Below are 27,968 nucleotides of genomic sequence, written 5' to 3' on the forward strand. Positions count from 1 at the left end.
AACATCCATTTAAAAAATTGATTGGTCAGGCTGTTCCACAAGACATTTTATGAGCAAACGATTGCAATGAGGCCAGAACTGTAATTTATAAAGGCAAAAAAGCAGGTAAATACTTTATTAGTGGTAATGAGAGGGTTGCCAGCTCACTGAGTCTCTTCTTTCCTTACCAGCTACTTCACCGAGCCGTGGTGCCTGGCCCTGTTCCACGATCGTTTTATTGATCTCAGGAAAGAGTTACGCCAAATCTTAGCCTCCAAGGAGGTAAGAGTGATTAATGGATATGTGGATTATTCCTTGCAAATTATAAGCAGCTGATAGCTGTTGATCATTTAAACTTTCCCCTACATTCCCATTTTATGGTTTTACTTTTTAAAACAACAGTATCTCATATAAACAAACTGCGGAGCATGTAAATGCAGACTGTGTTATTTCAGGGGAAGTGATTTTATTTAAATCTTTTTATGGGGGCAAATTTCTTTTTCCTTTTTTTAAAGAACTGTATTTTTCTGATCAGCTCAGAGTGCTGGCAGAAAACTGAATCTGAGTTGCATCTACTTGCCCTCAAGAACGAACGTTGCATTCCTTTAGTTTCTGCCTGTGTTTGCCAGCCATTTGCGGAACATATGTGTGTGTGTGTTCTTTTAAAGATGTACAGGGAAGCCATCCAGTGTGCCTCAAAAGCACACTCCTTTTATAACCAGAACTTCTTTCTCAAAATACTACAGAATTAACTGGACATTAGGCTGCGTAGCCCAAGGGCTGCATGCTCAGCAAGAAATTTGACCCCAAAGTATAAATAGTGAGGTATTTGTGAAACTTTAAGTTAAAATATTTCTTTCAATATGAGAATCTCTAGCAGAACTGTGGAACGTTAACAGCTGTGCTCAGAGAGTGGTTGAATCTCCAGCCTGGCTCTACCCTGCTTCACTCAGCCAAGTGCTGGGGCCTGGGTTAGCTTCTACCTCGTGTTACCATCTACATAGGCAACTCCCACATCTCCATTGTCACTTCCTCCTGGGAGCCCCCACGCGCCTTATTGGACGGCACTGCTAGGGAGCACGCACCCTGTTCCCAGTGCATGCCCCACTTAATCACAGCTCTTGCTGTGATTTAAGGAGAGTGGAGGAGCCACTGTTATCATCTTGACTTTCCCAGTGAAGAAACTGAAGTTTAGAGGGGTTTTTGGAGTTTTTTGTTTCTGTTTTTGTTTTTTTTTGAGATGGAGTCCCCCTCTGTTGTGCAGGCTGGAGTGCAATGGCGTGATCTCAGCTCACTCCAACCTCTGCCTCTCAGGTTCAAGCGATTCTCCTGCCTCAGCCTCCCGAGTAGCTGGGATTACAGGCACCCGCCACCACACCCAGCTAATTTTTGTATTTTTGGAGAGACAGGGCACCATATTGGCCAGGCTGGTCTTGAACTCCTGACCTCAGGTGATCCGCCCGCCTCGGCCTCCCAAAATGCTGGGATTACAGGCGTGAGCCATCGCGCCTGACCAGCTTAGAGATTTTAAATCAGCTCCATGGTGACACAGCAAGCTTCACACTCCGGGGTGTCTCACCCCAAAGCTGGGAACATGGTTACTGAACCATACAGGGCCGAAGTGCGTGTCCTGGGACCTTCTCCTCAGTGCCCCCACTTTTCAGTTTCACTCCCAGGGTCCAGCTGGGAACTGTAAATCATTTCCTAATCTGAAGCAGGCTTAGATTGGGAAACAGAGGTTTAAAGTTAAAACCAAACAGCAGTGGCTTAGGATCCAGCAAGTAAATGCAGCTGAGGGAAGTGGAGGGCTGGGTGGCTGAATGCCCAGGTCAGAGGCTGCTGAAGGCGTGCATGTGGCAATGGAATCCACTAAAGATGCTGCAGGCCAAACAGAGCCCTACACTTCACCCAGGGCTGCAGGAGGCCAACCTAACTGGAAACCTGAACCCGAGTTGTAAGGCTGGGGCTCACTGAATGCTCAGCTCCTCAGACACCTTCCTTCCTTGCAGAATGTCATCCGCAGCTTCCTACTGCCCCTACAGTAAAGGGCCCTTCGTTTCCAAGTGATCCCATCAAAACTCTGTGCCTCTGTCTTTCTTAACCCCAGATCTGAGCTCTTCAGTTAACATTGTGCACAAAGCCAGGGGGTTTTAGTCTTAAAGCTTAAAAGGGAAGCCATGGAAACCGTCAAGCCCAAGGCATCCACCACTTTTCATACAACTCACTGAGATACCCTCAAACTTCTACCTGTGTACGGATATTTGCTGTGGACCCATTTATGAACTCAGTGTGGACAGCGGGCCCAGGCAGCAGACCAGAAGTGGCCACGGACCTTTGCCCAAGACACACTAAAGGCCCTCCAGCCATTCTTGTGGGTCTTGTAGATTTCCAGAAAATGAAACCTCTGGAAGAAAAAAATCTCCACTGGAGGATTGTTCTATGTTCAGCATTTCGTTTGTCAAATGGGAAAGGCCACAGGAAGTGGTGATGCATAGAGTGGTGTCTGCCTAGCTCAGCTGGACTATGCAGTGTGGCCTCTGCCAGACCCTCCCATTCCTGCAGAACCGGGGCCAGCCGTCCCACCTCAGAGAGCTGTGGAGGAGTAGCAGAGGGGAAGTGTGCGATGGCACAGAAGAGTGGCCCAGTGAGGGCTGGCCACCACGAGCAGCAGTGGAGGTGACAGTGGAGAAGGGCTGCTGTGGAAACGACAGCCACACAATCAGATATACAGGAATTTCACCAAAGAGTCTGGTATTAGGAAAATAAAATAAAATGAATAGCCTGCACTAAAGAGTAATCATAATTTCTTTTCTCAAATATTGAAATGAGGTACAAATGGCCAACAGGTATATGAAAAATGCTTAACATCACTAATCGTCAGAGAAATAAAACTGCAGTGAGATATCATCTCACCCCAGTGACAATGGCTTTTATCCAAAAGACAGGCAGTAACAAATGCTGGCGAGGATGTGGAGAAAGGGGAACCCTCACATACTGTTGGTGGGAGTGAAAATTAGTACAGCCACTGTAGAGAACAGTTTGGAGGTTCCTCAGCAAGCTAAAAATAAAGCTGCCATGTGACCTAGCAGTCCCACTGCTGGGTATATATCCAAAAGAAAGGAGATCAGTATATCGAAGGGATACCTACACACTCATGTTTATTGCAGCACTACTCACAATAGCCAAGATAGGGGATTAACCTAAGCATCCAACAAGTGAATGGATAAAAAAAAAATGTGGTCTGTATACACAATGGAATATTACCTAGCCATAAAAATAAGGAAATCCTGTCATTTGCAACAACATGGATGGAACTAGAGGACATTATGTTAAGTAAAATATCCCAGACACAGAAAGACAAATATTGTATGTTCTCACACATGTGTGAGAGCTTAAAAAAAATACAATTTAACTCTTGGAGATAGTAGAATGATGGGTACCAGAGGCTGTGAAGGGTGGCAAGAAGTGGGTGGATAAAGTGGGGATGGTTAATGGGTACAAAAATACAGTTAGATAGGATGAATAAGATCTAGTATTTGGTAGCACAATAGGGTGACTATAGTTAACACTAATTTATTTTATATTTTAAGATAACTAAAAGAGTGGAATTGGAATATTTCTAACACAAAAAAAATGATAAATGCTTGAGGTGATGGATACTCCATTTACCCTGATTTGATCATTACACATTGTATGCCTGTATCAAAATATCACATGTACTCCATAAATGTACACAACTATTATGTACTCATAATAATTAAAATTAATTTTTTTAAAATATTCAAATGATGTAAACCATTTATTTCATCTTCTACCTTGTCTTCAGGGAAGTACACAAGTTCAATCCCATTAACTATCATATCCTAGAGCTTGGTATATCAATTTTCTTCTTCCACATGTAAAGAAAGGAAGAAAAGACCATTATCTATCTATTATCTATGAATATTGTTAGAAGTCATCTGTTATGAAGATTAGAATCATTATAACATGGGCCGGCTGCAGTGGCTCATGCTTGTAATCCCAGCACTCTGGGAGGACAAGGCAGGCAGATCACCTGAGGTCAGGAGTTCGAGACTAGCCTGGCCAACATGGTGAAACCCAATCTCTACTAAAAATACAAAAAATTAGCCAGGCATGATGGCAAGTGCCTGTAATCCCAGCTACTCAGGAGGCTGAGGCAGGAGAATCTCTTGAACTCAGGAGGCAGAGGTTGTATTTAGCTGAGATTGTGCCACTTTAGTCCAGCCTGGGAGACAAGAGCAAAACTCTGTGGCTTATGCCTGTAATCCCAGCACTTTGGGAGGCCGAGGCAGGTGGATCGCCCGAGGTCAGGAGTTCGAGACCAGTCTGGCCAACATGGTGAAACCCTGTCTCTACTAAAAATACAAAAAACTAGCTGGGCATGGTGGTGAGCGGCTGTAGTCCCAGCTACCCGGGAGGCTGAGGTAGGAGATTTGCTTGAACCTGGGAGGTGGAGGTTGCAGTGAACCCAGACCATGCCATTGCACTCCAGCCTGGGCGACAAGAGCAAAACTCCGTCTCAAAAAAAAAAAAAAAAAATCTTCATAACATTTATTTTTAAAAAGCAAACTCCTTCCAAGATATCTGAAATGCTCTTGTGGAGGTAAAGAGAGGAACACTGGCACTGCATTATTTAGCTGCAGGCAAAGCCACAGCATCACTGACCAAGGTGAAATTTTATTCAGTCAAAATGATCCTTCAAAATCCTTTATGAAAGATACAACAATTATAACCATATACTCACTTAACAAAAGAACCCCAAAATATATTAATAAAAGCAGAATTGAAAGAAGAAATAGTTCTAAAACAATAATGCAGACTTCTGTATTTTACTTTCAATAATGACTAGAACAACCAGACAGAAGATCAATAAGGAAATAGATGACTTCAATAGCACTATAAGCCAAGTGGACCCAACAGTCGTGGATGAAATTCTCTGTTCAACAGTAGAATGCACATTCTTCTGAAGTGCACACGGAACATTCTCCAGGATAGGCCATATGTTAGGCCACAAAACAAGTGTCAATACATTTTAACAGATTAAAATTATTATATTCTCCAACCACAACGGAATGAAGCTGGAAATCAATAACAGAAGGAAGATTGGAAAAATTCACAAATTTGTGGAAGTTAAATAACACATTCTTAAGCAACCAGTGGGTCAAAAAAGAAATAAAAAAGGGATATTAGAAATGCTAATAGATGAATGAAAACTAAGATACAACATACCAACATTTATGAGATCCAAAGAAAGCAGAATTTAAAGCTATAAGTGCCTACATACAAAGAACAACTCAAATCAATAACCTAATTTTATAACTTGAGGAACTAGAAAAAGAAAACCAAAGTAAGCCTAATGCCAGCAGAAGAAAATAATAAGGATTAGAACAAAGATAAATGAAATAGAGAATAAGAAAATAGAGAAAATCAATAAAACCAAAAGTTAGTTCTTTGGAAAGATCAACCAAATTGATAAACCTTTAGCTAGACTGCCTAAGAAAAAAGACTCAAATTACTAAAGTTAGAAATAGAAGTGGGGACATTACTATCGACCTTATGGAAATAAAAAAGGATTATGAGAAAATGCCATGAATAATTATTTGCCAACCAATTACATAACCTAGATGAAATGGACAAATTATTAGAAATGAACAAACTAGGCTGGGTGCAGTGGCTCACGCCTGTAATCCCAGCACTTTGGGAGGCCAAGGTGGGCCGATCACGAGGTCAGGAGTTCGAGACCAACCTGACCAACATGGTGAAACCCCTTCTCTACCAAAAATACAAAAATTAGCCCATCATGGTGGCACATATCTGTAATCCCAGCTACTCAGGAGGCTGAGGCAGGAGAATTGCTTGAACCTGAGAGGCAGAGGTTTCAGTGAGCCGAGATCATGCCATTGCACTCCAGCCTGGGCCACAGAGCAAGACTCCATCTCAAAAAAAAAAAAAAAAAAAAAAAAAGAACAAACTAAAAACTGACACAAGAAGAAATAGAAAATCTCAACAGAGCTATAACAAGTAAAGACCTTGAATCAATAATCAAAAACCTCACACAAAGAAAAGCCCAAGACCAGATGGCTTTGTTAGTGAATTCTATCAAATATTTAAAGAATTAACACCAATTCTCTTGAACTCTTCCAAAATATAGAAGAGGTTGGAACTATTCAATGAGATCAGCATTACCCTAATACCAAAGCTAGACAAAGACACTGCAAGAAAAGAAAACTTACAGACCAACACCCCTTTTAAATTTAGAAGCAAAAATAGCCAGCAGATTATTAGCAAGCCAAATCCAGCAGCATATTAAAGGACTAAACACCCAGCTGAGTGAGATTTACCCCAGGAATGTAAGGGTAGTTCAACATATAAAAATGAATCAATGTAATACACCACTTTAATAGAACAAAGGGGAGGCTGGGTGCGGTGGGTCACGCCTATAATCTCAGCAATTTGGAAGGCCAAGGCGGGCAGATCATTTAAGATCAGGAGTTTGAGACCAGCCTGACCAACATGATGAAACCCTGTCTGTAGTAAAAATACAAAAAAATTAGCCAAGCATGGTAGCACACACCTGTAATCTTAGCCACTCACAAGGCTGAGGCAGGAGAATCTCATGAACCCAGGAGGTAGAGGTTGCAGTGAGCCAAGATTGTGCCACTGCACTACAGCCTGGGCAATAGAGCAAGACTCCGTATCAAAAAAAAAAAAAAAAAAAAGAACAGAGGGGAAAAAACACTATCATCTCAATTGGTGCAGAAAAAGCATTTGACAAAATCAAATACATTCTTATGGTAAAAACACTAAAAAAAAAAAAAAACAAAACCTGTCAATAGAAGGGAATGTCTCCAATCTGACAAAGGATGTTTATGAAAAACCCACAGATAACATTACACTCAGTAATGAATTACTGAAACCTGAATTCTTATCCCTGAGATCTGGAATAAGACAAGGATGCCTGCTTTCACCACTTATATTCAGCATGGTTTTGGAAGTTCTAGCCAGAGCAATCAGGCAAGAAAAAGATATAAAAGACATCCACACTGGAAAGGAAGAAGTGAAACTATCTCCATTCTCAGGTGATGTGGTCCTAAAGAATCCACAAAATAACTATTAGAGCTAATAAATGAAATCAGCAAAGTTGCAGAATGTGAAACCAACACACAATAATCCATTGTCTACATTATCAGTTGTATTAATCTGTTTGCATTGCTTTAGAAGAACACCTGAGACTGGGTAGTTTATAAAGAAAAGAGATTTGGCTCATGGTTCTGCAGGCTGTCCATGAAGTACATGTACTGACATCTGCTTCTGGTGAGGGCCTCAGGAAATTTCCAGTCATGATGGAAGGTGAAGGGGAAGACAGTGTATCACATGGCAAGACAGGGAGCAAAAGAGAGAGGGAAGTGGTGCCAAGCTCTTTTAAACAACCAGATCTGGCATGAACTCAGAGTGAGAACTCACTCATTACCACGAGGACAGCAGCAAGCCATTCATGAGGGATCCTCCCTAAGACCCAAACACCTCCTCCAGGTCCCACTTCCAGCATTGGGGATCACATTCCAGCATGAGAGTTGAAGGGAAAAAAACATCCAGACCATATTAGCAGTTAATAATTTGAAAATGAAATGAAGAAAACAATTATAATTATTATAATAGCATTAAAAAGAATAAAATACTTGGGAACAAATTTAACCAAAATAGTGCAAGGCTTATACACTGAAAACTGCAAAACATTTTTGAAAGAAGTGAATGACTACCTAAATAAATGGGACAACATCTGTGTTCATGCATTTGAAGACTTTATATTGTTAGGATGGCAATACCACCCAAAACAATCTACAATTCAGTACAATCCTGTCAAAATTCCAAGGGCATTTTTAAAAAGAAATGCAAGTCCTAAGTTCCTATGGAAATGAAAGGGACTCCAAATAGCCAAAACTATCTTGGAGGAAAAAAAGAACAAAGTTGAAGAACTCACATTTTCTTACTACAAAGCAACAGTAACCAAGACAGTGTGGTACTTGCATGGGAATAGATATATAGATCAATGGACTAAAATTCAGAGTCCAGAAGTAAACCTATTTACATGAAAATATGTTCAGCATCATCAATTATTAGGGAAATGCAAATCAGAACCATAATGAGATACCACTTTACAGCCACTAGCATGGTTATAATACAAAACATATCAATGGATAAACAAATGTGGTCTAGCCACGCAATGGAATAGTATTCAGCCATGAAGAGAAATGAGGTACTGATACAAAGCACATGAACCTCAAAACATTATGCTAGAAGGCAGAGAAAGCATTTGACAAAATTTGCATCCTTTCATGATTGAAAATAAAAAACCTCTCAACAATTAGGTATAAAAGGAATGTTCCTGAACACAATAAAGGCCGTATATGACAAGCCCACAGCTAACGTCATTCTCAGTGGTGAAAAGTTGAAAGCTTTTCCTCTAAGATCAGGAACAAGACAAGGATGCCTACTCTTGCCACTTCTATTAAACATAGGATCAGAATTCCTAGCCAGAGCAATCAGGGAAAAAGAAGAAATAAACACATCCAACTAGGAAAGGAAGAGGTGAAATTGTCTCTGTTTGCTGATGACATGATCTTATACACGTAAAATCCTTAAAGACTCCACCAAAAAACTTTTGGAACTGATAAGTGAGTTCAGTAAAGTTGCAGGATACAAAACCAACATACAAAAGTCAGTAGTGTTGGCTAGGCATGGTGGCTCACACCTGTAATCCCAGCACCTTGAGAGGCCAAGGCGGGCAGATCACCTGAGGTCGGGAGTTCAAGACCAGCCTGGCCAACATGGTGAAACCCCCATCTCTACTAAAAATACAAAAAATTAGCCAGATGTGGTGGCGGGTGCCTGTAATCCCAGCTACTCAGGAGGCTGAGACAGGAGAATCTCTTGAACCCAGGAGGCGGAGGTTGCAGTGAGCCGAGATCATGCCACTGTACTCCAGTCTGAGCAAGACTCTGTCTCGAAAAAAAAAAAAATAATGTTTATATACACTAACAATAAACTATCTGAAAAAGAAATTAAGAAAGCAATTCCATTTACAAAGCCTCAAAAAAAATATTTAGGAGTTTTTAACCAATGAGTTAAAAGATCTCTATACTGAGAGCTATAAAACATTGATGAAAAAAATTGAAGCCAACACAAATAAATGGAAAGATATCATGTGTTCACGGATTAGAAGAATTCATATTGTTAAAATGTCCATACTAACCAAAGCAATCTGCAGATTCAATGCAATTCCTATCAAAATGCCAATGTCATTTTTCACAGAAATAGAAAAGACAATCTTAAAAATCATATGGAACCACAAAAGACCCACAAATAGCCAATACAATCTTGAGAAAAAAAAAACGGAAGGCATAACACTACCTGATTTCAAAATATATTTCAAAACCATAGTAATCAAAACAGCATGTGTATTAGTCCATTTTCACACTGTTATAAAGAACTTCCCTGAGACTGGGTAATTTACGAAGGAAAGAGGTTTAATTGACTCACAGTTCCATATGGCCGGGGAAACCTCAGGAAACTTACAATCATGGTGGAAGGGGAAGCAAGCACCTTCTTCTCAAGGTGGCAGGAGCATGAGAAGAGCAAAGGAGGAACTTCCAAACACTTATAACCATCAGATCTCATGAGAACTCACTCACTATCATGAGAACAGCATAGTTCTCAGCATAGTTCACCCCACTATCATGAGAACACCCACTATCATGAGAACACCCACTATCATGAGGACAGCATAGTTCTCAGCATAGTTCGCCCCCATGATCCAAACACCTCTGTCTTTCGACAGACACGTGGGGATTACAAATCGAAATGAAATTTGGGTGGGGACACAGAGCCAAACCATATCAGCATGGTACTGCCATAAAAACAGATAAATGTACCAGTGGGACAGGATAGAGAGTCATAAATAAACCTACACATTTACAGTCAATTGATTTTTGACAAAAGTGCCAAGAACACACAATGGGGAAAGGACAGTCCCTCCAATAAATGGTATTGGGAAAATGGGAACATTCCACATGCAGAAGAATGAAATTGGACTCTTCTCTCAGCCCATACACAAAAATCAATTCAAAATGGAGTGAAGACTTAAACATAACACCGGAAACTGTAAAACTTCTAGAAGAGAACATAGGAGAAATAGTTCTTGATGTTGGTCTCAGAAAGGATTTTTTTGGATGTGACACCAAAAGCACAGGCAACAAAAGCAAAAACAGACAAGTGGGTCTACATCAAATTTAAAAGCTTCTGCACAGCAAAGAAAACAACAGAGTGAAGAGACAGCCCACAGACTGGGAGAAAATATTTGCAAATCATACATCTGATTTGATGTATGATATCCAATTTTGGCTAATATCCAAAATATATAGGCAACTATATAACTCACTAACTCACTAACTAACAGGAAACAACTCACTAACAGGAAAACAAATGACCTGATATAAACATAAGCAAAGGACCTGAATAGACACTTCTCAAAAGAAGACATACAGTAGGTCCTTGAATAACATCCATTCGTTGTAACATTGATGAGGAAAACAGTCATTCCCGGGCCACTGTCTGTGGAGTTTGCATGTTCTGCCCATGTCTGTGTGCACTGTGGGTTTTCACCAGGTACACTGGAGTTCAAAGATCAGAAAAAAACAAAACACTATGCTAAGTGAAAAGAGCCAGACACAAAAGGTTAATTGGCATGTCTAAATGGTCCCAGTGTGCGTGAGTGTGGGTGCAGGTGTGGATGGAAATGTACCCTGTGATGGGAGGGGTCCTGTTCATGGGTTCCTGCTTTGTACCCTGAGCTGCTGGGATAGGCTCCAGCAACCTACCACCCGGAACTGAAATAATTCGGTAAATAATTACCTTACTTGTTTATGTTCATCTTTCTTAAATGTATTATAGCCCACAATTATTTTAGTGTTTAATATTAGAAGTGTTTTTTATCTTTATTTAGAAGTTTGGTGATGTTTTTGTGACCAGAAATATGCTGTCGGAACTTCACTCTTGTTCTTATCAATTAGACTATGGTAAAATTGGTTTTGTTATATGTCATCTCACTTAAAGTTACAGTTTCCAGGAAGCTATGAGGACTTACTGTGACCAAAAGATATATTTAAAAAAGGATCAACCTCATGAATCATCAGGGAAATGGAAATTAAAACCACAGTGAGCTACCACCTCACCCTTGTTAGTATGGCTGTTATAGATAAAAGGTTGGCAAGGATGTGGAGAAAAGGGAATTCTTGTTCACTGTTGGTGGTAATATAGATTGGTTCAGCCATTTTGGAAAACAGTATGGAGGTTCCTCTGAAAACTCAAAATAGAATTACATATGATCCAGCAATCTCACTTTTGGGTATGTATCCAAAAGAAATGAAATCAGTGTATCAAAGAAATATCTACATTCCTATGCTTATTGCAGCTTATTCAAAATAGCCAGGACATGAAATGAACCTAAGTGTTCATCAACAGATGAATGGATAAAGAAATTATGGTATATATGCACAATGGAATACTATTCAGCCTTAAAAAAAAGGAAGTTCTGTTCTGTCATTTTCAACAACATGGATGAACCTGGAGGACATTATGCTAAGTATAATAATTCAGGTACGGCCGGGCACGGTGGCCTGTAGTCCCAGCAATTTGGGAGGCTGAGGCAGGTGGATCATTTGAGGTCAGGAGTTCAAGAGCAGCCTCGCAAACATGGTGAAACCTCGTCTGTACTAAAAATACAAAAATTAGCCAGGCAGTAGTGGTATGCACCTGTAATCCCAGCTACTCAGGAGGCTGAGGCAGGAGAATTGCTTGCACCCAGGAGGCAGAGGTTGTGGTGAGCCAAGATCGTACCACTGCACTCCAGTCTGGGTGACAGAGTGAGACCTTGTCTCAAAAAAAAAAAAAAAAAAATCAGGTACAGAAAGGTAAATACTGCACGATCTCACTTACATGTGGAATCTAAATAAGTTGAATTCATAAGGGTAATGAGGGGAGGAAGGGGTGGTCACACTGTGAGAAGGGAGGTAGTCACATTGTGAGAGAAAAAGTGATCACACTGTGTGAGGGGAGGTGGTCACACTGAGGGGAGGTGGTCACACTGTGAGAAGGGAGGTAGTCACATTGTGAGAGAAAAAGTGATCACACTGTGTGAGGGGAGGTGGTCACACTGAGAGAAAAAGTGGTCACACTGAGAGAAAAAGTGGTCACACTGCATAAGGGGAGGTCGTCACACTGTGAGAGAAAAAGTAATCATACTGTGAAAGGGAGGTGGTCACGCTGAGAGGGGAGGTGGTCACACTGAGAGAAAAAGTAATCACACTGTGAGGGGATGTGGTCACACTGAGAGGGGAGGTGGTCAGACTGTGTCAGAGGAGGTGGTCACACTGAGGGGAAGTGGTCACACTGTGAGGGGAGATGGTCACACTGAGAGGAGGTGGTCACACTGAGGGGAAGTGGTCACACTGTGAGGGGAGGTGGTCACACTGAGGGGAGGTGGTCACACTGTGAGGGGAGATGGTCACACTGAGAGGAGGTGGTCACACTGAGGGGAAGTGGTCACACTGTGAGGGGAGGTGGTCATAGTGTGAGGGGAGGTGGTCACCCTGTGAGGGGAGGTGGTCACACTGAGAGGAGGTGGTCACACTGAGGGGAGGTGGTCATAGTGTGAGGGGAGGTGGTCACACTGAGAGGAGGTGGTCACACTGTGAGGGGAGGTGGTCACACTGAGAGGAGGTGGTCACACTGAGAGGAGGTGGTCACACTGAGGGGAGGTGGTCACACTGTGAGGGGAGGTGGTCACACTGAGGGGAGGTGGTCACACTGAGGGGAAGTGGTCACACTGAGGGGAATGGTCATACTGTGAGGGGAGGTGGTCACACTGTGAGGGGAGGTGGTCACACTGAGAGGAGGTGGTCACACTGAGGGGAAGTGGTCACACTGAGGGGAATGGTCATACTGTGAGGGGAGGTGGTCACACTGTGAAAGAAGATGATCACAGTATGAGAGGTCATCCTTCAAGAGGCAAGTGCCCAAAAATCTGTTCATAATCTAGAGCAATATTTGCCTGAAATAAACTTTAAAAGTGGTTTTACGCTATTTAACCCAGTGTCAGAACAGCAGCATACAATATGAGCTCAAAATCTTGTATAATTTTAGTAAGGTAATTGTTTTTGGTTGGTTTGATACAATTCTCCAGAAAAATTAAGGAAGAAAGAGCCAACCTCATACACATTGCAGAATATATCCACGAGGCCTTACTGGTGGCACCCAAAGTTTTCAGCACCTCCCAGTACTTAGTTGTGAGAATCAGTTGCTTTTTCCCTATCACTGCCTTTATTGCTCTAGTTTAAATCTGAATTCCTGCAACCCTCACTGACTGCTCTTTCCAATGTGTGCATAATCTCCAGCACCCCGTTGTGTCTTGCTTAGCCAAGTGGCAATGACTTTATGCCTCCATATAGCTTGAGTCTGTTTTCCTATCTATAAGCTCTTATCACTAGTAAGTTAATAATCCAACAAAACCCTGCAAGTAATTGCCTTTTCTATTCAAAACAGAAGGAATTATTGGAAGTTGAAATAAATGTACCATCAGAGTCCACAGACTCTTGATCTAGGGTGATGTTCAAGAATCACAGTGTTTGGAAAGCAGCCAGCTCAACCCTGGGGGATGTGCTTTCTAGAAGTACCCTACTCTGGAGGGCAGATATGCAGTGGTGAAGCAAATATAGCAGATGTTAACTGTGGAGTCCAGGTGCAGGTGTGCAGGTGTTCACTGGACAATTCTTCAACTTGTCTCTGAAAATTTTTATAATGAAATGTTAGGAAAATCTCTACTACACTGTACCTATGTGCAGCATAAGATTCTCAGCTTCAAACAACTTTATTCTTTCTGAGCCTTACCTTTTTAAATATATCAATAAAATTTGACTTGATTGTGAATTTATTCTAAAGTTTTAAAATCCCATTTCTTGGGAATTATAACCAAGAAAACTTTTCACATAGGACCTTTCAAGTAAAAAGGTTTAATCACTCCTTTTTTTTATTTTTAAATTTTTTTATTTTTAAAACAGAGGCAGGGTGTGGTGGCTCATGCCTGTAATCCCAGCACTTTGGGAGGCCGAGGTGGGCAGATCACCTGAGGTCGGGAGTTCAAGACCAGCCTGACCAACATGGAGAGACCCTGTCCCTACTAAATATACAAAATTAGCCAGGCATGGTGGGCCATGCCTGTAGTCCCAGCTACTTGGGAGGCTGAGGCAGGAGAATAGTTTGAACCTGGTAGGCGGAGGTTGCAGTGAGCCGAGATCATGCCATTGCACTCCAGCCTGGGCAACAACAGCGAAATTCCGTCTCAAAAAGCAAAAAACAAAGAAACAACAACAACAACAACAACAACAAAATAAGTATGATCTACAGATGATTTTTATCTGAAAATGAAGGGCTTGAAATGACTAACCTGGATGACTCTTGAGGACATTATGCTAAGTGATATAAGCCAGTCACAAAAAAAAGTACTACAGGGTTCCACTCATATGAGATGCCTGCGTAGTCACATTCATAGAGACAGAGGTGGTTTCCAGGGCCTGGAGGATGGGAGGGTACGGAGCTGGTGTTTAATGGAGACAGCGTTTCAGTTGACGAAGATGAGAAAATCCTGGAGATGGACAGTGGTGAGGGTTACACAGCAATGTGAATGTACTTCATGCCACTGAACTGTACACCTAAAAATTATTAAAATAAGACATGTTGTGTATACTTTGCCACAATTAAAAATAAATTTTCAAAAGCTAGAAAAAAAATGACCATCCTTGCAGAGCTGACTACTGTCGTTTTCATTCTCACGAAACTGCCGTTACAACTGTGCAGGGTCCAATTAATTTCTGTATCTGGCCTCTTACTGTGTTTTACAGGAGGAAGATCTTCCTTCCATAGAGCAGTTAGCCCATCAAATAGAAGATGAGGAAATCAACCCGACTGAGAAGCCCAGGCAATACCTCAAAAGAGTTTTTGAGGAATCCATCTACAAAACCCTGGTGGAGAGAAGCACTCTTGACTACCTACACTATAACCGCTACCACCTGCCCATGTACGCGTGGCCAGGCATCATTTAGTTGTAGGCAGGGTCTCCCCTTTATGGTTTTCATTTATTTAGTTCCTGGAAACGCGCTCTGTAGAAATAGAAAAGTTCTCTGCAGCCTGGTTTGACAGCGAAGCCAGCCCCTGGTGGTTTTGTTCATTCCTTTCCTTCCCTGACTTATGCCTGTAGTTTTCTATCATCCCAGTAGGTGGCACACGGCCGTGTGCCTCTCTTCTGGGGCAGGCTCGCTTTACAAATCCCAGGCATGTTCCTGTGCAGAATAATCCATTTCAGCAATAAAATGAGATCATACGGTGTAAAACTTGTTTTTACCTTGGGTGTGATTCTGTTTGATTTCCTGGAAACTTCCGCTGCCAGTCTTGTTAGTTCTTCACATGTTTACCCAGCAGTACTTGTGGGTGATAAAAAAGAAAATGTGCCCAGAATGGAAAATTAGTAAACAGATGATGAGAAATTAAATCTGCAGTCCAACATAAGCAGCAGTGATTGTGTAGGAAAGCTTACATGACCTTTGGAAAGGAGGAGGCTGTATTTCTGTTTCAAATTGCAGATGAGGAGCATAAAGTCACAGAAAAGTTGGGTGCTCAAGGGGTTCACACATAGGTTTTAGATTAGAACGTGGTAACGTGGTAATGGGAAGTTCGTCAAAGTTCATTTTCTTTGATCCTTAGCACTGTTGCTTTGCATTGAGGGGGGCGGGGTGAAGGGGTCCCTAGTACATGTCAACTCTAATGTGGATCAGAAACCCTTTTTCTTATAAATAAAGCAAATTAATTGCCCACTAGTAACTAACTGCATGGATTCAGGAATGAGGGGGAACAACATATAAGATTGTGCTCATTTATTGGGTCTCTCAGTAGACAGTGTGACACAATTTTTCACAGCAGGGCTTAAAACTGGTTTTGTGAACAATTCCAGTTTTTTCTTCATGTGTTGTATTTTATGTAAATGTTGAGCAAAAGTTGGCACAAGATAAGGGATACACAACTATTAGAAGGAAAGTCAGAGCTGGCATTACAGCATTGTGTACACATTATCAAACTCTCTGCTGCAAACTGCCAACTTGTTGGAACTGCAAAGTTATTTGATATTGATATTTCTGCAAAATAAAATTGTTCCAGAATACTGGACTCTTGATTTTCCCAAGGCAGGCAAAAGCAAGCAATAAATGCTCCTAATTCCTTCACATGCACGTTTTCCACAAATGCATGGGTCACTGGGGGGAGGGTCCAGCATTGGCCATATGGTACACACTGTGTCACTTGAATGGGGAACAATTGCTACTGGTCCACTCTTCAGAATTCAGACCCAGCACACGTGGAACCCCATATTTCAGGGGCTGGTGAATGAGTCAGCTCAAGCAACTCTCCTCCCCTGTCCCATTCCCCTGAAAGGACCTGGGTCAAACTCATAAGCAAAAGGAGTAAGTTTCTGTGACAGGTCCTGGGACCCTTGGATGCAGATTAACAGAACAATCTCAGAGGATCAACAGTTATGACTTCTGTGACCAAGTATTAGCATTAAAAAGCCTCCAGTCACATAAAAGTGACCCCAAGTGACAATGTCAACCTTAATACCAAATCATGCATAAATGTGACAGTAAGTTTTCCTTTGCTGCCTTTTGAAAAAGGAGTGTTGGCGCTCCATAAGTATCATAGCAGACTTGAAAATATCTAGAATATATTTTAGTGTACAAAGTATATTGGGTGACATTATTTTAATCCTTATCTCACACTTAGAAAGTGGGTAATTTACAGGCTATTTAGCATAGATGCTAAATAATTTCCTGAATCTAAGAATCTTAGCATATCTGTTCAGACTTGAAAACTTTATCACTGAGCAAGTTGCCTAAGAATAAAAGAGGAATTCAAGAGTTGTTGGTTATAACTTGCAATGGACTATTCTAAGGGCTTTGGGAAAATAACGGTGAAGATAAAGCCTGGCAAAAGGAAGGGCTTGAAACAGACCAATATTTGGACTTGGCTTGCACAAGGCATGAATTCCGTAAGTGGACTGAATGCTTGGCGTCTCTACATATTTCAGCACTTGCTGCTGAGCTGGGGACATCTTGGGCTGTAAGCCTGATCTTGGAATTCTACAGTTTTAAGCAAAGAATATTAATCAGAAAATACCAAAGTTAATTTTCCAAAGTTTTATTCTCCCAAATCACATGCAACAACCCCGCCTTCTGATGCCTCTAATTGCTCTCCCGACAGATGTCAGTTTTTAATAAAGAGTGTAACCACCGCCTTTCCAAAAATGGCTTATTATGGTTTTATTACACTCAAACATCACAGGAGGGCAAGAGAAAAATCAACGATGAAGTGAGGCAGGGAAGGAAATATGGCATGGAGCATAAAATGTAAAGCCAGCCAATCAATATTTACCCTTTCAAGAGGGAGAGAGAGAGAGGAGAGAGAGAGAGAGAGAGCGCGCGCATCCGAGTGAGCCAGTGTTAGCCAAGAAGCAGGGAGCAGGGCTCGAAAGTCGCCGAGTGCGAGGAGCTGTTGATTGTTTTCTGCTTGAAAGAAGAAGTGATGATAAGGCTGGGATAAAGTGAGCGCCGGCAGGGGCGCAGAGCCCGCAGCTGTATGCTAATGCTCACAGAAACCAAGCCTCCGCGTCCCCCATTAAAGCAGGCGACCAGGAGGCCACACATCACTGAACAAATAGGCTCTCTCTAGACAAATAAAATAACACACGTTGGCCTGTGGGGAGTGGGGGGAGAGTAAGAGCAGGGAGAAGAGTGGGGGGAGAGTGAAGGAGGGGGGAGAGAGAGAAGGAAAGAGAGGAGAGGAATGGGAGACTAGGAGAGAGGTGGGGGGAAGAGAGGGAGAGAAGACAGAAACAAGCGAGGGAAGAGACAGGAGAGAGGGACGAGAGGAGAGAGGGGAGCAGAAAGACAGCAAAGAGGGCTGGGGGAACTGGATGGGGAGGGAGGGACAGTGGGAAGAAGGGGCTGGGAGAGAGGAAGGGGGCCAGTTATAGGGGGGAGACCACGGGTCGGGGGGGGACTAGGAGTGAAAGAGATGGGGAGAGAGAGAAGGAGGGAGAGGTGACACCGTGGGGAGCAAGAAAGGAGGGGAAAGAAAAGAAGGGAAGAGACAGAAGGAGAGAGAAGGACAGGAGGAGGGAGAGGAGGCGGATGACACAAGGAGGGAACCAGAGGGCGAGGGAGGAGAGCAGGGACGGGAGAAGAGGGAAAGGCGGAGGAGAGAGGAACGGCGGTGGTGGGGGAGGAGCACCCGCCAACCCCATAGCAAGAACGCTTGCCAGGGTAGAAAGTATGCCCTTGTGGCCCCCAGGAGCCTGGCTGCCTCTTCGTCCTCCTGCGGCAGGCGAGGCGGGGTGCAGGTGTGAGTGGGGTGGGAGGATGGGGAAAGGATCGGGGTCGCCGCGGCCTTTCTGGTCAGTTTCGCTGGGTTTTGTCAGTTCCGTTTGAGACCGAGGCGCACGGACTAGCGGCCGCCAGCACCTCACAGGTGGAGGACACCTCTTGCGCCCCAAGGTCAATGTCATCCCGATGGGTCCCGTGCCGTCCTGACTCTCCCTGACCTAATTCTTTGGTTATGACTTTCTCACCTTCTGGGCTTCGCCTCTGCCAGGTTTCGCCGACGTCGCCCTTCCCGCCGCCCGCCCGGGCCTTCCTACCCGCTCTCCTCCCTCCCTGGCCCGACGGTCCCACTGAGGCAAAAACAAACAGCCCTGAGGGCACTTCAAGGAGCGTGCAGTGGCCCCGACGGTACTCTCGGGGGGATAAAAGAGGCGGCCAGCCACGCCGTCGGCCCCCGGCCGAATAATGGGCGCACAGCAGATTGCCAGGGGGCACTTGAAACTCGAGGGGAGGGAAATACTTGAGCGCGGTCCCTCCCCGCGAGGACGCACGACGCAGCCTCGCGGATCGTCCCTTGTTCGCTCTCTTTCATGCACTCTCCTTTTGTGTGGAATTATTTAAACGGGAGATCCCTGGCAGCTTTATGCTAATGCGCCGAACAAAGGCAACGGCCCGCGGGCGGGAGGCCCGGAAGGTGCCTGGGGCCGGGCCGGGCGGGGTGGCGGCCAGGCGGGCTGCGCGTGTCTCTCGCGTGCCCCTGGGACTGACACAACAACCCCTCATTCCTGCAAATACAAAGCCTCTCACCGGCTCGGGTCGGGCGCACCCGGCGCAGGGAGGCGCTGGTCCCTCCGGGCGGCGGGCACTGCAGCGGTAACGCACGGTTCCTGCCGGTTGTGGCTCGGGGGACTGAGGGCCGGGAGTGGGGGCTTCTGTGAAGCCAGAAGAGAAGTCTGCAGCAGAGTGGTGATGAGGGGCGCTGACACCTCACCCCCAACGCCGACGTCTCCAAACGCGATACCCTCTGCGGGGTGAGAATGCGGGCCCGCCCGGCTCCTCCCGTGAGGCCAGGGCCTCCTGTTCTCCTAGACACCCCAAGGAGCCAACTCCTCCGCAGAAGTTCCCCGCTTCTGCTCTTATTTCCAAGCTTCGCGCTTTCTACAAATTCCCTGTTGCCTTGACTTTGATTTCCAGCCGTGGTGAGGGTCAGAGTGAACCCCGGCGCGCTCCCCGACGGCATCACCAGGATAGGAGAAATTGGAGGGCCTGTGGCCTCGGGCTCCGCAGTCGTCGGAGGAAGAACCCACCGCGGGGTCCGCAAGGGCAAGTGAAGAGGCCCGGGATTTTTCCAAAGCGCTGGCTAGGACCCCGAAGGAAGGGGAGGAGTCACCTGAAGCCGGGGAAGGCCCCTTGGGTGCTCTGCCTTGGATCCTTATATTCACTGACTTTCGCGAAGCCCCCCTGGAGGGGGGCAAATCCACGCTGTTTCCCCCAACTTAACTTCACGCGGCCCCTTCTCCGAATCGCGTGCGCCAAGGCCGGCGTCGGGGGCGCACTGTGATGGCGCTTTGCTCTTCCCAGGCGAAGACAAATATCTCGACCCGATGTCCCCAGTCCCCATGCATGCGGGCGCACAGGTTCTGAGAAAATCACGCAGAAGGCGGCTGCGATCCACGGCCCGGGCTGGGCTACACCTGCTTGGAGGTCGCTGGTGTGTGCGTGCGCGCGCGCGCAGCCTAACTCCTTCCAGCCCCGGGTGGTGAAATTAGTTTCCAATACTAGTACCTTTCAAGTTTCCATTTATTTTGACTGTACCCGTCTGAAAGCAGATTTCATTTACGCTAGCAAGACTGGAAGCCACAAATAAAGAAAAAGAAACGGATTCATTGAATCTCAGTATCTCAGTAGCGTTTAATAGATTCCCTTGGCTAAATTCAGAGCCCTGTTTGAATTCACTCAGGCAGGAGTTGTTTTGTTTTTTTGTTGGTAGAGGTGCCGGTTTCCCATCCCCACGGCTTATTTACAATTATGGGTGTTGTTATTTTTAAAGGATTCACAAGGTGACTAACTCTCTGTTATCTGTTGAATGGAAGGAGTGTTACATATGCAAGACCGAATGTGGCAGGCCGAGCCCCCGCCCTATGCTATTCTACAATCCAGATGGGATTCGTGATTAGAAAATAAAATTGGCCAAAGCTGTCTCGGAATCCTTTTCCCACTTCTAATTTCATCAGCACTATTAATCAGAGCTCAAAAGAGCAAGGAAATAACATCAGTTACTTTTAGATAGAAATATGTTTATAAATTTTAGATAAACTCATTTTAAGATTTCTAACTTTTGGGGAGACTAGCACTCACCACAGCATTTTTAAAACTAGGGTGAGACTTTTGAAAATATATTTCACTATATGCATTCTTCCCTTTTCAGTGTGTGGGTTAAAATATTACAAACATAAAATTATCAAATATCTTTCCCTTGATTAACCAACCGGATTAACCCCTTAATTAATTAAGCCTAACAACTGTCCCCAACACAACTTATGACTCATGTGGACTCTATTTTTACATGTTTAATTTCTACGCCAGGGTATTTTCAGAGGGAAAATCCAAAACAATTAAATACCTTCAGTGGAATTAAGCGTAAGTAAAACTCAGCAAAATCTGTCTGGTATACAAAGCTTTGCAGAAAAATGTTTCCTTCTCTTTCAATAAAGTGACATTTTCCTCACAGCATATGACATTTTATGTGGCTTGGCTATTTGTTCCCCAGTGTTGGACGATCAGGGCCACTACGCACTCGTGGGGTTCTCTGCCCTGTCCCCCGAAGATTCTGCCTTTTGTGTTTCCTCGAGGCTGGGCTGGACAGAGGATGGAGGCAGGCGGCCCAGTCTGGGTCCAAACGGAACGGCAGCGGAGGTGGGGGTGGGGGTGGGGGGAATCTTCGCTGTTGTCTCTTCCTGGTGGCACAGGGGAGGCGGCTTGTCCTCTCGGAGGCCTCAGCCTGCCTCAGAGGACAGATTGCCCCCCCTCCCCCCGTCCAGCACGCGTCTCTTTTGCGTCCAGATTGGCCGCGATCGGAGCTCAATAGCAGGAGGTTAATTTCCTTCACAAAGGTGAAGGGGGCACGGCTCCGTGGGGGCTGCGCCCAGACAGGCGGTCCCTTTATTTCGCAGCGCCTTGATTGGAGCCCTTGATTTAGCATCTGATGTCAACCGGCAAACAAAATGCCCGCTCGGAATGAAAATGCATGAGGCCGCGCGGGGAGGAGAAAACCAACTTCACTGGGGCGCACGAGGCCGACCGCGCGTTTCGGGCTTCGGCCAACTCGACCCGGATTAACCGAGCCTTGGACCACGCGGAAGCTCCGGGCGGCCTGGGTCGGGCCCCGCCAAAGATGCCATTCCCAAGCCTCCGAGAACCCAAAAGTTCAGAAATTCACGTTCCTTTGGGAACCCAGCCCAGCCCGCCCGCGCTCCAATCCCGCGCTTTCGGGAGACTGAGAAGGCCGTGCCAATTCCTTCTCAAACTCGAAAGAAACCTTCTCTAGCCCCGTGGGCGCGTGGAGGCTGCGAGCACAAACATCGCCCTCGGCCACTGCCAGAAGGCCGGGCCCCCTGTCCACACTTGGAACCCCGGGGAACCCTTTTGCTTGGCCTCTTGGGTCCAGCGGCCCATCCGTCCAAGGTCCGGGCGGAGGCCGTCCGGACCCTGCTGCTCTCTCGGATTCTTGTTTATTTCCCAAACACCACGCGGAGCCACTGCGCCTCCGCAACGATCTCCCCCGCACCGCCCCGGCGCGCCCCCGCCCCCACCCAATCAGCGCGCACAACTTCCCCCTCGGCTCCGGCTCGCGGATTGAACCCTCCTGACATATTTGGGGCCATTCTTCTCCTTTGTTGCTATTTTGCTCGCGACCCGCGGGTAATCCCCGCGCGGGAGGGGGGCGTGCATTGTCGCGCTGATGGACGGGCCCATTTGGCGGCTCCGCGCCCCCCGGAGGAGAGACACAAAGCCCAGGCACGTGCGCCTCCCCATAGAGAAGCAGCAGACCGTGAAGGGAGGCGGGGCTGGGCGTGTGCCTGGACCGGGCGGGGCGGCGGCGCCGGGCGGGGCGACCAAGGGGCGCGCGCGGGGGCCCCGCGCCCTCAGGTACATCTGCCGCACCTACCGGGCGACCCCCGAGTCCCGGCCCCCTTTTGGCCGCCCCATCGCCCTCCCACCCTGCCAGGCTGAGGAGCTGCGGACGCGCTGATTGGCTCCAGGGGAAGCGGGAGGCGAGAACAATGGCCCCCTCCCCCCGTTAAAAGGGAGAGGCTGCCGGGCCCGGGGACAGGGACGCGCGTGCAGGGCGCAGAGCTGGGCCGAGCCGTCGCCGGCGCCACGCGAGTCCCGCAGCCGCCGCGCCCGGGCAATGGGCCGGGGGCACTGAGGGCCGCCGGGGCCGAGCGCGGAGGGGGGACCGAGCCAGTGCCGTGCCCTCGGGCCGCGCCAACATGCCCCGCGGCTTCCTGGTGAAGCGCAGCAAGAAGTCCACGCCCGTTTCCTACCGGGTCCGCGGCGGCGAGGACGGCGACCGCGCACTGCTGCTCTCGCCCAGCTGCGGGGGCGCCCGCGCCGAGCCCCCGGCGCCGAGCCCGGTCCCCGAGCCGCTGCCGCTGCCGCCGCCGCCGCCGCCGCCCGCGGAGCGCGCCCATGCAGCGCTCGCCGCCGCGCTTGCCTGCGCGCCTGGGCCGCAGCCACCCCCGCAGGGCCCGCGGGCCGCGCACTTCGGCAACCCCGAGGCTGCGCACCCCGCGCCGCTCTACAGTCCCACGCGGCCCGTGAGCCGCGAGCACGAGAAGCACAAGTACTTCGAACGCAGCTTCAACCTGGGCTCGCCGGTCTCGGCCGAGTCCTTCCCCACGCCCGCCGCGCTGCTCGGAGGGGGCGGCGGCGGCGGCGCGAGCGGAGCTGGCGGAGGCGGCACCTGCGGCGGCGACCCGCTGCTCTTCGCGCCCGCCGAGCTCAAGATGGGCACGGCGTTCTCGGCTGGCGCCGAGGCGGCCCGCGGCCCGGGCCCCGGCCCCCCACTGCCCCCTGCCGCCGCCCTGCGGCCCCCGGGAAAGCGGCCCCCGCCCCCTACCGCCGCGGAGCCGCCCGCCAAGGCAGTCAAGGCCCCGGGCGCCAAGAAGCCCAAGGCCATCCGCAAGCTGCACTTCGAGGACGAGGTGACCACGTCGCCCGTGCTGGGGCTCAAGATCAAGGAGGGCCCGGTGGAGGCGCCGCGGGGCCGCGCGGGGGGCGCGGCGCGGCCGCTGGGCGAGTTCATCTGCCAGCTGTGCAAGGAGGAGTACGCCGACCCGTTCGCGCTGGCGCAGCACAAATGCTCGCGCATCGTGCGTGTGGAGTACCGCTGTCCCGAGTGCGCCAAGGTCTTCAGCTGCCCGGCCAACCTGGCCTCGCACCGCCGCTGGCACAAACCGCGGCCCGCGCCCGCCGCCGCCCGCGCGCCGGAGCCGGAAGCAGCAGCCAGGGCTGAGGCGCGGGAGGCACCCGGCGGCGGCAGCGACCGGGACACGCCGAGCCCCGGCGGCGTATCCGAGTCGGGCTCCGAGGACGGGCTCTACGAGTGCCATCACTGCGCCAAGAAGTTCCGCCGCCAGGCCTACCTACGCAAGCACCTGCTGGCGCACCACCAGGCGCTGCAGGCCAAAGGCGCGCCGCCAGCGCCCCCGGCCGAGGACCTACTGGCCTTGTACCCCGGGCCCGACGAGAAGGCGCCCCAGGAGGCGGCCGGCGACGGCGAGGGGGCCGGCGTGCTGGGCCTGAGTGCGTCCGCCGAGTGCCACCTGTGCCCAGTGTGCGGAGAGTCGTTCGCCAGCAAGGGCGCCCAGGAGCGCCACCTGCGCCTGCTGCACGCCGCCCAGGTGTTCCCCTGCAAGTACTGCCCGGCCACCTTCTACAGCTCGCCCGGCCTTACGCGGCACATCAACAAGTGCCACCCATCCGAAAACAGACAGGTGATCCTCCTGCAGGTGCCCGTGCGCCCGGCCTGCTAGAGCGCGCCCTCCACCCCGGCCCCCCGAACTGTGCCTTCGCTTGGAGACCCACAAAGAGAGTGCGCCCTGCACTCCCCGAACCCGAGTCCGCGCTGGGGGAGCCTCGCCCCCGCCCCCACCGGGTGAAAGTGTCGTCTCCGCTTCTCTCGGTGTGGCGTGACGGTAACCCCATACTCTCGTTTTGACTCCTTTTGGAACCCCCACTTTTACGTTGTGTCCCTCCGCCTCCCCCATGGCGCAACAGGAGTCAGTCTCTTTCTGTACAAGGGAGAAAAGCTGTACGCGTTTGTCTCGTGGTTGGAAGCCTCCCCTTGGCGGGGAGAAGCTTTTTTTCTTGCTAGTATTCGCTGTGTTCATGGTCTAGAAATGCGGTCTGGTCTCGCCTCGCCTACCAATCTCTGCTCTCTATGTATGTAGCGTACGGGTTGTTTTGGGTGAATCTTGAGGAATAAATGCCTTTATATTTCACAGGCTGTAAATTGAACTTCCCACACGATTAGCTTTATTATGGCTTGTGAACTGCTGGAGTCTGGCTTTACCTTTTTGTATGTGAACAAATCAAATTGCTTAAAAAAGAGTTTTTTTTAGTATAGCCACAAATGCCTTGAACTGTTGTCTGGGATTGTTTTGGGGGGGAGGGAAGGGAGTGTTCCGAAGATGCTGTAGTAACTGCCTCAGTGTTTCACGTAAGACTTTTTGGTTTGATCATCTTTGTTGAGGTAGGACTATCAGTTCCCTCTAAATGTATATGTTGATTTATGAGTAATTGTTATTTATTCTTTATTTATTTATATTAATTATGAAGATTATGATATTATTTGATTGCAGATTTTTTTGGCGCGCTGCCCCCTCCCCACCCTGCCACTCTTGACATTCCACTGTGCGTTTTAGAAGAGAGCCTTTTTCTAAAGGGATCTGCTTAAAGTTTTAACTTTTATACCTATCTGAGTGAATTACAGACAACCTATCATTTATTCTGCTTCGAGGGTCCCCAGGGCCCTTGTACAACCGACAGCTCTTACTTTTAAATGCAATCTCTTTTCTACATACATTATTTTCTTAATTGTTAGCTATTTATAGAAAGCTTCAATAGAACTGTTTCAACTGTATAACTATTTACTATTCAAATAAAATATTTTCAAAGTCAAAGTGTGGTGGCCTGATTTCTGCATCACATGCTTTCAGGACGAATTTAAAATAGAGCTTCTGATGGTTTCTTAAAATCTAACTTTATTTTTTATTAGGAAAAAGGGAACCACCAGGATGGTGGGTTTTCAGAGCTGAACCTCAGCTGCGGAACTCTGCCCTTCTGGCAGCCTGAGGGTATAGCCTTGGTAGCGGCTGGCTGAAACAAGCCTTGTTGGGGTCCTTAGTAATGTGCCAGGAGGCGGGTTAGAATGAAGGCCCTGGGCATCTTTTCAGAGAAATCTAGATCAGTGTCCCTAAGAAGCTGTTCTTTGCACTGCACTTTCATTTAGCAAGTCCTTCATTCCCAAAAATTTGGGGCTCAGGGTGATAGTAATTCCTCAAATAAATAAAGTGGGTAGTTTTTGTTCACGACAAGAAAGGAGAAATGACTTTACCGTCAGATTTGCAAAGCACGGGCAGCAACCCGATTCACATTTGGATGCAATGGGAAGTTAAGCAACTGGGGGCAAGGGCTTAGAAATAATTTTCCAATCAGGTGAGCAGTCTGTTTGGGGGGAAAATGGAACACCATCTGTTTGGGGTATTAAATTTAATAACAGGTAATTACAATGTTTTCCATTATGTGTCACTCAGCTCTTTCAAGAACAATTCTGACTCTCACCAGTGAATATTTTGGGTTGTTTTCCTCTGTCTTGGAAACATCTCATGAAGGAGCTGTGCTAAATCTCACAATTGTGCATGTGTGTGTTCCCTTCCTTTTCTGTGTTTTTGCTGCCTTTTTTTTTTTTTTCCTGAGGTCCGCTAAAGCTAACATTTGCCTGCCAAAGAGATTTTAGAAATCTGCACAGTAAAGGGATTTGCATCTCCAAAGAAGAGCTGGAATGAGGCTGGGAAGGGCAGTCCATGAGGAACTTGGAAGGACAAACTGAGGAAAGAGATCATTTTCAGATTGTGAGCCTCAAGTTTTCTGTGGGACGGGGTTTAGCTAGCAGGCTCAGCTAGCAGCAATGTGGAATATTCCTCCCTTTGTGAGGGTCTGGAAACAGCCTTCGAATAACAATGAAGGAGAAACCGCTACAGGTAAGTTGCCTCCAGGACAAATTACATGTAGCTTTTTATCACTGATGACTACATATTTTACCAGTTTGGAAAATAAAAGAACAAAAAGCTCAGGGCTGGTACAATAGGAAAGCACAGGGACAGAGCAGCATTTATAACATCCTAGAAACTTTAAACGAAACGAAGAAAAACTCAAATGTGTGGGTTGATGATGGCTGCTGCTTCTCCCCTCCTGCAACAGTAATACGGGAGAATGGGAGCATTGAAAATATTCTCTCTGAGTTACACCAAACATTAAAAGATACCCCAAACTGAGGGTCAGTGTATGCACGTTCTGTGGCAATAAAGTTTCCTTAAAAACTGGAAGATTGGCCGCACATGGCGAGTCCAGACTCGTCTGCAGGAATGGTAGCTTGTAACTATGTTGGGCTCACTGTCGTTCTCGTCTGTAATCACAAAAACATGAATTCATCTAAGATCCACCTTCATGAGGGTAAATATAATTTGGTTGTTCACAAACATGTTCCTTCATCCCCTGTATAAATTTATTTCAATGGAATAAATGGAACCCGAAGCATCTATGTGAGATATTAAATGAAACTGTATAGTAAATGGAGTTGAAGGCAATGAAACAGCGTAGAAATAGAAAAACTTGGTCAATTTTTATCACGGTAACACAATATGAGTTAGCAGAATATAGGAAGGGAATCAGGCTCTCTCCCCTTTTGCTTGCCTCCCTGGATAATACGTTCACAAGGTTCCCATTCGAGAACATCACGTTGAAACGCACACACTTTTTAACAAATCTGTGAAGGAGGCTGTAGGCATTCCGTGTGCTCTGGGGCTGCTGCAAGCTGGGAAGGCCATCCCTGGAAACTGCCCGAGAATTCCATACCATCCCACAGCAAGGATTTGGTGGTGAGAGGCCCAGGGGGTCAGGAAAAGTAGTAAGGTTAAGGAGGGAGGAGCTAAAAGAGGGAAGAAATAAAGGAAGAGATTTGATTTTTGCCAGTGCCTTCACCCTTCTCTACTTCCATACAAATGTGGTATAATAAAAAGCAAAAGGCTGTTCAGCATTCCTTTGGTTCCACAATGAGCCTGTGGCTAGAACAGCTGCACGCCACGCTGGTTGAGCCCATTCTTCAGAGTTACTATGTCCTCTCGAAGCAGCTTCCCCTGTTGCCTGCTTTGCTTTTTCCCTGGAGGCCTGGAAACGCTGGGGTTCTTGCCGCCCTCGGAGCAGGCA

General features: G+C 47.0%; 2 protein-coding genes across 8 annotated transcripts in view; both read left to right on the forward strand.

Moving 5' to 3' along the window:
* CFAP61 (cilia and flagella associated protein 61) overlaps window positions 1–22,199 on the forward strand; it is a 305,696-nt gene extending 283,497 nt beyond the window's left edge. For all 7 annotated transcript variants that reach the window (XM_055104782.2, XM_034947210.3, XM_055104783.2 and 4 more), the window contains 2 exons: window positions 171–261; window positions 14,955–22,199. In XM_055104782.2, the coding sequence (XP_054960757.1) occupies window positions 171–261; window positions 14,955–15,155 (292 nt within the window). In that variant the 3' untranslated portion in view covers window positions 15,156–22,199. The remainder of the gene's footprint in view (window positions 1–170; window positions 262–14,954) is intronic.
* A 459-nt stretch (window positions 22,200–22,658) lies between these two features.
* On the forward strand, window positions 22,659–26,780 carry INSM1 (INSM transcriptional repressor 1). The gene has a single exon (XM_034947211.3). The coding sequence runs from the start codon at window positions 22,970–22,972 to the stop codon at window positions 24,512–24,514; it is 1,545 nt and encodes a 514-aa protein (XP_034803102.1). The 5' UTR covers window positions 22,659–22,969; the 3' UTR covers window positions 24,515–26,780.
* Window positions 26,781–27,968: the final 1,188 nt, after the last annotated feature.

Source organism: Pan paniscus, chromosome 21 (genome assembly GCF_029289425.2).
Source record: "Pan paniscus chromosome 21, NHGRI_mPanPan1-v2.0_pri, whole genome shotgun sequence".
In the NCBI taxonomy this organism is placed as follows: domain Eukaryota; kingdom Metazoa; phylum Chordata; class Mammalia; order Primates; family Hominidae; genus Pan; species Pan paniscus.

Bases quoted from the DNA above. Each gene is read 5' to 3' on its own strand.
- INSM1 (XM_034947211.3), top strand. From the start codon at position 22,970: ATGCCCCGCGGCTTCCTGGTGAAGCGCAGCAAGAAGTCCACGCCCGTT.